The 11430-nt window shown below is 37.5% G+C and overlaps 1 protein-coding gene across 1 annotated transcript in view; it reads left to right on the forward strand.

Moving 5' to 3' along the window:
- Positions 1 to 5089: 5089 nt before the first annotated feature.
- The window catches only part of TMC1 (transmembrane channel like 1), a 74573-nt gene continuing 68232 nt past the window's right edge, over positions 5090 to 11430 (forward strand). Inside the window, exon 1 of the mRNA XM_019473653.1 lies at positions 5090 to 5129. Coding sequence (XP_019329198.1) covers positions 5090 to 5129 — 40 coding nt within the window. The remainder of the gene's footprint in view (positions 5130 to 11430) is intronic.

Below are 11430 nucleotides of genomic sequence, written 5' to 3' on the forward strand. Positions count from 1 at the left end.
AGGACAAATAAGCAATAAATGTTTGCACCAAGAAGTAAACCTGGAGTCCCTCCATTGAGTGCAGCCACAGCTAAGCAACAAATGTAATTATCTGAGCAGTGTGCCCATTCGTCAGCATAGCAGGTGCTGTGAGCAGTCAGACATAGCTGGCAGTGTGTGATATCAGATGTTATTAAAGAAAGCAGCTGTATTAACGACCATTCAGTCAACTATTCATTTTGGTTAGGATAAAGAGAAGAATATGATTCTAAGTAGAATTATCTAATTCTAAGTAGCATTATAGCTGGAGGAAATATATATACACATATGTTCAGATGAACTTCCCAAATGCTTGTGGCTACAAATTTTCAGAAGTGGTCTAAAGAACAGAACATATGGATATGTAGAAACTCTGTTAAATATTTTCCTTTCTAATAAAAAAATTATTTGACAGAATTTTAATGAATGTTTAGGAATTTAAAGCTGGTTTTGAGGTTTTAATAAAACATTCTGATCAATGATGGAGCAGGATAGATTCAGTGATCAAGAGCAATTTGGATAAATTCCTCTAAATCTTATATATCACCCTAATTTCTTGTGATCCACATTAATTGACTAGAAAATTTAAAAAAAAAGACTTCTTCATGAGACTTCTGATGTTTTTCTTCTGAACCTGGTGATCATATCTACTGGGAGAGTGTAAAGCACCTAAGTATAATGAAAAATACATCCTGCTGTACTTTTCAAGAGCAATTTGGATAAATTCCTCTAAATCTTATATATCACCCTAATTTCTTGTGATCCACATTAATTGACTAGAAAATTTTAAAAAAAAGACTTCTTCATGAGACTTCTGATGTTTTTCTTCTGAACCTGGTGATCATATCTACTGGGAGAGTGTAAAGCACCTAAGTATAATGAAAAATACATCCTGCTGTACTTTTGGCATAACTTCCAGTTTTTCAGAGAAACCTGAAATACAGTATTTTAAAAATGTCAGAAAAACTACAAATGTCTTCAGAAACAAAAATTGCAGAAGTCTGTTGGAATTTTGTGTAGTTTTTTGACTTATCTGTTAGATTTCCTTTTCATGAGCTGCTCAGAAACCTCTACCCAAATAAGGTTTTGTCTGCAAGTAGATTTAAACTGCAGCTGTTTTCTCTGTGGATACCAGTGCAGCATCAGAACAAGGTTACTTGTGTTTCTGTTACACGGCATTCCCTAATCAGTGTTCAAGAGCTGAACATGTTGATTTGGGAGTTAATATTCGAAAAGGATGTGAATCGGCTTTTGAAAGTTTCTTGCATGAAATTAATCAATCTGATTTGTCATCTGACTGTGCCTGCCCACCCTCACCAGGGTCCCCCCAGTGCCACTGTCACCGCCCTGCTGTGCTTGCACTGCTGTGGGATGGTGCCCCTCGGGGAGGTTTTGACACTTGTCCTGCCTCCAATCCCTCCTGGTGCAGCCTCCTGCTGCAGCCTCCTGCTGCTCCCGGACATGATCGGCATAATCATCCACTCAGCTGTGAAAAGATGTGGGATAATGGGGATGGTAGGCACAGATTTACTAGTTAGTGCTGTTCAGGCTCATCTGACTCATTTGGATGCAGCAGGTTAGGGAAAGAGCGACCTAAGTATTACATTACATAGAAAAAGGTGTTTTCACTGGACAGCTACATTGCCATGACTTCCGCTTGTTTTCATATCTACTTCCAGAACTGCCTGATTTTACCATGTGCTTCAACAGGGCAGAATATACATTTTGTATGCCTCAAAACAAAATGGCATTTTAAAATCCCATCCTGAAAAGAGTCACCTTTAAAGTCTGACAGAAAATCATTTATTGCCCTAAGTTTTGCAGTATGTTTAGAAACTGATGGAAAATACACCTTGAAATGTGGAAAAATCAACATTCAGGGCATTTTATTGTGGTAGAAAGTGTTCACAGCTGATGTGCAGAAGTGGTAGGAAAGAAATTACAGTGATTATTTCTTTGTAAATAGGTTGTGGCACTGTAACTTAAATGCTGATTACAAGCAAAATTGATGCTTGCAGATTTACTGAGGCACTAATGTTTGTACCAAACATAGTTATGTCATCGTTCTTTGGTGTCATCTTTATTTCCCTTGGATGGATTTATCTGGTTGGCAGGTGGCTATCAAATGGGTTATCAGTTTAGCGGTATGAGGAAGGGTATGCGGAGCAATACTTTCCACTGCTCCTTCATTACAGGTTTTTCCATCAGTTTCAGCTGTGGTAAAAGGATACTTGTGTATTTCCATCCTCATCTTTTGTGCACCACTCGTGCTTCAGCACTTAGAATATATACTAAGTGTCTCTGACAAGGAGATACAGATTTGAACAAAGAAATAAAAATGTGGCATATGTGCTAACAACAGAAATATTTGCAGTGTTCAACAAACTCATTTATGAATAAGCCCAGTTCTCTGAACCTGTCTGCACTGGGGCCATTTTCATCATTTATTATATATTAAAACCACTCTGTATTGCTCTGATTTTATTGGTATTAAATAGAGCTAAATTAAATTAAAGACCTTTTTTTTTGCAAGACTGGTGTGCTGTAAAGAGAACCTTGTGTAAATGAAAACTGTCCATGCTCTCTATGCAGTCATTTATATTTGTGCTAGAGAAGCAGTAGGATGCTATGAAGTTAAATTGGTACAGTTTGTCCTCAATCTTTGCTTAGTATTTGGTCTCCAAGGGTAAACAGAAACATAGGATGTGGCTCCATGCTATGTTATCTCCAGTGGCAAGTCTGTCTTCAAAGGTTTGCACCCTCTTTCTGCCTCCTGACCCTGGCTGCCCTTTCCCACATCATGTCACAATGTGACTCCCCCTTCTGTGCTAATACAATTGTTTGTGGGACCATGCTGTGGATGGGATCACTGCACTAAGCTGACGTAAGAAAATGATTATTTGCTTTGATTAGTGACCCAGTTTACAGGGCAGCCCCATGGACAGTTTTAGTGGTACACCGGTGAGGGCAGCAAGTGGTGGAACTCACGGAGACAGTTAACTCCTGCAGCCACAAAAGTAAACCACAAACCAGCCTGGATCTGGCTTGTCTACACTAAAAACTTGCGTTGTGGTAAAAGTATTTAACTAAATCTGATCACTGTCTGAATCAGGAGACCTTGAGAAACAAATAAAATGGAGTGTGCAATTCACCTATATCATAGCAAATGTTCACCCAGAGATCACATTCAGACTGAGTATATGACCTTAATTCTTTTATTTATCTATCTTTTTTAATACTGCCTTTGCATCTTTGATGTTCATGTAATGTCATTTTTGTTGGTAAGATTGATAAAGCAGCCCTCAATGTATGTCCCATTCCTTTTCATATATCCAGTCAAGTATATTTCAATGTGGCTAATAAATGAAAGTGAGGTATTATTAAGTTAAATTTCTGATGAAGACTTGTACAGTTCCATCAAGACTATGGTCCTGATTTGACTGCAACTGCAAAATATCTTGTTACAATGCTTTCACTGCTTCTTTTTGCAAGTACTTGCAGAATCATTAACTTGAATGCTATGCTCATCATTCCTCCCAAGATGTTCTTCTTTCTGTTATTAAAGAAGTACAGAAGTCTACCAACTGAATTTTTAGAACATGATTATTCTTCTTCTGAGTTCTTAAAACCATGGCTTATTAGACATGGTCTAACTATGGATTTTCAGAGATGATTTGAATGTTTTCTTGCCTTTTTTTTTTTTTTTTTTGCATTAGAAGTCTTTCGCAAGTATATGAAAGCACAGGAGCTAGGATGTTATATGGTGACCAATATGAGAATGCAGTAAAGGAAATAATAATAGTTCAGAAAACATGTTTTATTGACAAAGGTGTAGGGCCTCTTACAATTGTATATGTAGACTTAATCTCTTTGGGAATATTTGAAACATAGGATGTTAACGTTCTAACAGAAATAGGACTAAACACCTGGATGTGTTTTGTCTGTAAACTGAATTTCAAGTCAGTCTGAACAACACCCACAAACATTTTCAGCATTTCCAAAAAAACCCCGATGCTAAAATTTGAAAATGAAAAGGTAAGGTAGCCGGCATCATTGGATAAACTTCCAGATAAACTTCCTTCAGACATCTGAATGACAGCTCCGAAGAAAAACAAATGGCTTTCATAGTCATGTGGGTAAGAGGATCCAGAAACCACCCAGGAGCATCTGAGAATGTGGGGAATTCTGCAGATGCTTACCCCTTTTTTCAAGCTGGGTCACACTGAAAGAATTCCAGATGAGGAATACTGGGGAAGCTATGAAGGAATTCTCTAGTTAAATACAGATCCAGAATTACATTTTATGTTGTTTTATTTGTAGCAAGTTGTTTCAAATCTTTTACTTCCAAGCTTGACCTGTCTTGTTAATTAAATTTTTGCTTTGTTTCACCATTAAGGTTGTCTGGTGTTGTAGATACAAGGTGAATCAGGGTAAAACTGGGAAACTTAGGATGTAATATCTGCATAAAGGCAGAAGCAAGGAGTCTTAACAGAACTGCAAGGAGATGCAAATATAAACCAGCAGATATATCAGCATCTGGCTCCTTTTGCTAAGATGTTTTAAATCAGTGTCAGGCTGTTAAAGCTATGCAATTTAAATATGTCTAAGGTAAAAGCTGTCTTTCATGAGAAAAAAAAATCCATGTAACGTCCTCCACATGCTGAAGTGTAGACCTGTATACACCATCAGGGTGCGCCTGAGTGGACAATGTGCAACATCCTTGCTCAGTAAGGCACTTGAGCATTTAAACATTAGTATTAGTCATAAATAAGTACATTGCAGGAGAATTTTTCTTTTTTTCAGTAATAATAATAAAGAAGTTGAGCAACTTCTTCCATTCTTTTGACCCTAGCATGCCAACCCTAAATAGTAAACTAAACATTCATGAAAAATTAATCACTTAGGAAATTAGTATCTTCTTATATTTCAGTCAGTGAAACTTCACCAGCGCCATCCGTTCAGTGACAGTCAGGACGATTTTGATGTGGTACACTTCATCTTGAACCACGCAACCTTCAGACGATCTCTTATATAGGTAGCAGCTGGAGCAGCCCTGTGAAATATAGTCACGATGCCTAAACATGAAAAGCCAACCGCCATTGAAGGAAATGGTAATTACAGCTATAATTATGCATCTTAAGCACATACTCATTTTCTGCATGTAGCTCAACAGTGTGCAAGTTTTGTTTTCTTCTTGTTCTTTCTAATACAAAATCTCCTTTGTCAGAATTCATTATCTTTTGTTCAGAAATGTATTTTACTTGGCTTTCGAAAGCAGCTTTGCTGTATAAGTTGGCTAGTTGTAGCATGGCAGTGTGGCTTTCCACTGGTTAGTAAATCAAAAGAGTGCAACCACAGCCCTGTTACTTGTCTTACATTTATATGTAGTTTATAGGGAAGATTAAGAAAACAAGGGTATTTTGTGGGATCTGTAAGCTGCACAAAGGCAATGCCTCCTTTTCTTATTGCTTTCAGTATTTGGTATGAAATGTCAAGCATTCTTCATGGTAAGATTAACAATATTTCTATACTGATACTGCACTGTTCTGGATGTAAGAAATGTTTTTGTGGGATGATAATGCCTAATGGCTTATTTTAGCAAAGTGCAAGGCAACACTTTGATATGCAAAGTGCTTTCAGTTCTCATGGGCAATACTACTCTTTCCAAAATATGGATCTTTTTCATATGGAACAGGCATGACATTTCTGATCTTCAGCATGGAAGAAAATTGCCAGGGACCTTATTCTAGATGGGTTTCTGAATGAATTCATTCGGTCTTGCTAAATACCAGGGCTGGCACAGTGCTTTCTATATTTTTAATCCACACTTGTAACGTGTAATAGTAATAAAATGGGTTCTGCTTCCATAGAAAACATCAGAAGGGACTGCTTAGCATTTGGGCAGAATATAACGTGTAGTCCATTTTAAGAGTCCATACTAGTTTCTTTCCTTTTGTTGTCTGAGCACCTTCATTGTTTTTTTTCCTCCAGTTTTTTCTACAAGTCCCTTTACTGACCAATTTAACTTTCAAGCAGTACATGCTAATGGAGCTCATTTTAACATGAGAGAAGCACAGAATTTAATGTAGCATAGGCAAAATACCAGCTTCAGCAGAATTTTCATCTGAATAAGAAACAAAATTAGCATGACCATAGAACATACACATTTTTATAAGCATTTCTAATGAACAAATTCTTAGAATATCAAGGTTCTAAGTTTACCATAAACATCTGCCTTCTGCTTGCAGGTATCTGACTGAATTGGCTTATCTTCTGATTCAGTAACTTTATTATTCATTCAAAGTACAGAGGTTAACATTCCCATGCTGAACAAAAATGACACATCTTTTAACTGGAGAACATTGAGATCTCCAGGTTGCAGAATCATGATCACTCCTTGACACATTTTGCATGAAAATTTATCCTGTACATAATTTATAATAAAATCTAGCTACCTTAATGACAGTTATGAGTATATTCGGAGGTGAGATTGTGTGAGTAAATTCAAGACTCAGTCTTGATTTAAGAAGACTTAAAAGGTGGAGGTCCACTATAAGTGACTATGAGACGCTTTCAGAATGTGGTTCTGAGTCCACTTTTGACTTAAAATGTTCCAAGGGCTGGAGTTATTCAGCACAGAGCTCAGGCACTAATCTAGTTGCAATTTCTTTACAGGAGGTTTTGCTTCATCATTGCTGACTGTCCTGAGGAATATTCTTGCAAAAAATGGACGCCATCAACAGTTGCAAAAATGCAGTCTAGGGCCATACATTTTTGCTTTTTGATATCTTTAGCTCTAGTGAAGCCCTGGTTTGGCCATAATGTCTTCTTGTTTCATAATGTCTTCTGCAAAATCTATGATAGGAGATTTATGGTTCATTATGCTAAGTTCATGAGTGTGAATTCATTGTGTCTTTCTCATACAGGAAAAGAAGACTTAGGGCACAAATCGTAGGAGTGGATGTTTAAAAGAGATCAGATGGAAAGTGCTTATTATCCTCTAAAAATAATAGAGAATCTGTGGTGAGCTGGACAGCTGTAGGTATCAACCTTAAAAGAGCTGTCTTCTCACAAGGTAGTCAAAAATACAATTGACTTCAGATCCACTAAGAATGCTACATTTGTAACTTGAACATGAACTGTTTTCTCCATATTAACGTGTTCTTCCCATGTTAACAGTACAATGAATGAATGGCAATAAGCTAAGCAAATCACATTTCGGAACCTGAAAAGGTCAGATTGGTATGATTTACTGCAGTCTCACACTTCCCAGAATGCATTGGACAATTAATATTCTGTTCCTAATTCTTGCAGTAAAGACTGCAATGAAAATGAAAAATTGCTGACCATCAAGCCAACTGTGTGATGAAGACACAATGCAAATGTGGCTTCTCCTTGTTGTTTTATTACAGTAACCAATGCGTCCTGCAAGCTCGTCAGATCTCTAGTCTTGGGTAGGACAAAGCACTACATGGTTAGGTCTTTGTCTGGCATAGGTAGGGAAATGTGGGTGTATCCACAGAGACAGTGTGAGTCACAGTGGCCTGGAAACTTTTATCTGTGCCTTCCTGAAGAGGGTGAAATACTGAGGGGTTTCTCACTAAATTATCTTCCTCCTCTGCCTTCTGTAGGTTTTATAATAGGAAAATCAGATTTGACCTAAAATTCTTGCACTGAAATCGTGCAATAAACTTATTTATCCCTGAAGGGGAACTTTGTCTAAGAGAAGTCCTGACCCAGAAACTGAGAGACAACACTCAAACCTCCTGGTGTGTAAGTACAGCCCAGAAAGAAACTGGAACGAGGAGAGTGTAATCAGATGATGTGCCCAATGCCAGCCACAGTGCCAACTTGATCTATGTGAGCTCAGTCTCTGTCATTTTAGTAGAACATTTGTAATTTTTCCTTACCTGTGGAAAACAAATGAGCAATTTATGGATGTGAATTGAATGGATTCCATTTGTTCCCTGTGGTCCCCATCTGTAATTTTCAAATGTTGACTGGGCTACAATTAGTTGGGCAAATTCTCTTCAATGGCAATCTGCAGAGAGTGAAAGCTTGTTGCCTCTCAGGCAACTTCTGGAAACTCTTTGGGTATAGAAGTCTGCAGGCCATAGCATATACATTAAGACTAATAAGTCTACCGAGACACTAGTGACTTTATGACATTGTAGTATAAATATTCTGCCTACTTTAGTATTTACAACTTGCTAATTCAGGTGCAGAAAAATAAACACTATATTTGCCAGTGTGATTGTAACTGAATAGGAATTATTATTTTACTTCATAAATTCATAGCTATTGCTGGACAGGGTATATTTTTGGGTTGTGATTTTTATTTTAGTCCATTGGAAGAAAAAATTGCAATACTAACTGGGAAAAACATAGAAGAAAAATCAAGCATGGTCTCAAATACTAAATGTTCCATTTGTTCTATAAATTCAATTTTTATTTGTAATTTCTGTGTTTCAAGTCCCCTTCTCCTGTGCCCAAGATGGGCCAAGCTGTTTTTCTCAATGTTTGGAAATACACTAAGAGGATGGGGTCTATAGTATTAAGGTCTCAGATCTTGGATGTTGAAGTCTGCACCAGTTCACTCTTGCCATAGACTTTCTGTGAGATCTTGGTATATTATTTCTTGTGTGTTTTACAGCTGTTACTTCTAGTGATATTTATCCTCACAGAAGTGTTGTGAGATGCTCTCATATTTACACGATCAGAAAGAATAGTATGGAAAAGTATGTAAATACCTAGAATTGAGTATTATACAGCTCTTCCTATTCTTTTTGACTAATACTTCACATGCATTTGTTGTCTAATATGGTCTTGCATTGCTGACATTTCTGCATGTTGGGCAGCTGGTTTATTAGCTATCTAGGCTAATGGCTTTCTGGCACTGAAAAAAGTCCAGCATGGTCCAGTCCAGAGGAAGACACAATAATTGCTTGCAAGGCTCTATCTGCATATGATCCATTTCATTGGTTTGACAATTAATTAATAAAGTAGAAATTTATTTTATAACATGTACAAAAAATCTGATAACATTTTTTGAATTACAGATTACTTTGCATACCACTGATCTTTTTCTATGGTACCAGCATGCAGAAGTGCTTACCAGCAGTCAGTTTTACATAGTAGTAATGTGAGCAGTAATATTGCAACAGTGGGCCATATTTTATGGGGTACGTCTAAGAATCATGATCCCTTTCACAGTGAAAAATCAAGGAGACTTTATCAGTATAAAATAAGTTTTAAAAAAACCCAAAACATGAAATGTGAGTGTTGTACAGTTTGATCTCTCTCCTGAGCTGTCTGATGTTCTGCTTCACTGCAGTCTCTGACTTGCAGGTTAGTCTGAGCCCTTATGCAGGACACCCTCCTTTAGTCTCGTTGGCTCATTTGTGGCTATAGTCTAAAACATAAATAAGACTTCAAGTAAAATGATAGCTTACTCAGATTACATTTTCCCTGCCTTTAGTCTAGAAAGATAAGGAAGTTTCCCTTAAACTACTGTGGAAAAAAAAAAATCAGAAAGTGATTGGGTTTCCTAGAGCATAAGGAGTTATGGACCATAGCTCCAAATATACCTAATGATATATGTATCATTAGGGCAGGATGACGTATCCTGGAAGATATAACAGCTGAACAATAGTTTGCTCTGGGTCACATACACTCAAGTTAGCTGACTCAAAGCCTAATAACCTGATATTAGCCCTATGAATATTAATACCGTGAAGAAATGAGGTCCTATCAACCCTTTTCTGGAACAACAAGTAATTCTAGACTGTGCTGTAGTGAGACTTAGTTGCTTTTAGTGGAGGATTCACTGAACTTTTGATAAGCGGGATCACGTGAAAATCTGTTTAAAAAAGCAGAAGACAAGTATATAGATCTAAAAGTATCTCACATAATGATGATTTTGTTCCTGCATCAAAGACTATACATTTCTATTTTAACAAACCAGAGCATCAAAAATGCTCTTCAGTTTTCCTATAGGATGATAATGCTGTGCCTGAGGAATGCACTCTACTGTTTCTTTATGTTGTGGTTTATAGAAGAACATTTAAATTTAGTGCTAAACTGCATTTAGATTTTGTGTCACCATGAACCGTAATTTGTGTATTGTTGAAATGCTTCTCCCTGTCAGTAAGACAGGGTTTGCCACAAGCAGCTAAAGTCTGAGTTCTGAGCTGCCTAGCCTCTTGCTTTCCTCTTTGAAAAGTATTACAGAGTTCATGACCTGAAATAGCTTTCCAATAATAATAATGTTAAACAGTAATGATTATTTATCTCTCTTACTGCTCAAATACCCAACCAGCTAACAACATTGGTCTTTTAATGACATGTACAAAACCCCCAAACACAAAAAGACAACTATTAATACAGTTTGTCTGAATTACAAGTCTCCAGGGGTAGATATAATGTGGGTGTGGTGTGGGGTGGCTATGTAGCTTATATGAACGCATGCATATACGCTGTTCAGGACAAACATCAGGGGTGGTAAAGCTTCTTCATCCCCCCTCCTCAGTGACTTTGCTCCTCCTAAACAGCACCAACTGCTATCACAGCTGACACAAGTGAATAACTTTTAGTTCTACCCTGAGCTTCAGCTTTTATACTAGTGACACAACTCATGACATAAAGTAGAGTGCAAGGAAACTGGAGGATTGAAGAGTCCTCCTTGGCTTCCAGCTTCTTTTAAAAATAAATTCTAGTATAATACTTCCTGCATCATACCCCAAGAGCTGCGAGACGTCTCTTATTCTGTGGATACACCAGAATGAGAAGGACAATCCTCTAGCATTCTTCATATCAACATGTTTCATCTATATATGAGCATGGGTCTGTGGAGGCAGGAATGTTCTGAAGTTCAGTTTGGAGCTATAATTTTAAATTTTTGCAGAAATAACTTTTGAAGCTGCAGTTGTGCTTGTTGGTTATGTCTGTAGTACCCACGACTCCTAGCTGCATGATTCCATGTAATCACTGGTCATTTTTTCTAGGCTTGTTTTGTGGCAATATATACTTCTGTTTGATTTTATGCTTTTTTTTCATTTCTTTAAAAACTTTTTTCTTTATCACTCATGTGCCTGAGCATTTAGATGAAAAAAAGACATAAACACAAAGGAGTCACTATTCAGATACACTCCCCTCTAGTAGTGTACACTAGAGTGCACTACACTCTAGTAGTGTTCGCAGTACTACAGGACAACCAGGTGATCAGGCCCAGTCAGCATGGATTTATGAAAGGCAGGTCCTGCTTGACTAACCTGATCTTCTATGACAAGGTGACCCGCTGAGTGGCTGAGGGAAAGGGTGTAGATGTTGTCTACCTAGACTTTAGTGAAGTCTTTCACACTGTTTCCCACAGAATTCTCCTGGAGAAACTGGCTGCTCATGGCTTGGATGGGC

The sequence above is a fragment of the Aptenodytes forsteri genome, unplaced genomic scaffold (assembly GCF_000699145.1).
Source record: "Aptenodytes forsteri isolate BGI_AS27 unplaced genomic scaffold, ASM69914v1 Scaffold151, whole genome shotgun sequence".
NCBI lineage: Eukaryota > Metazoa > Chordata > Aves > Sphenisciformes > Spheniscidae > Aptenodytes > Aptenodytes forsteri.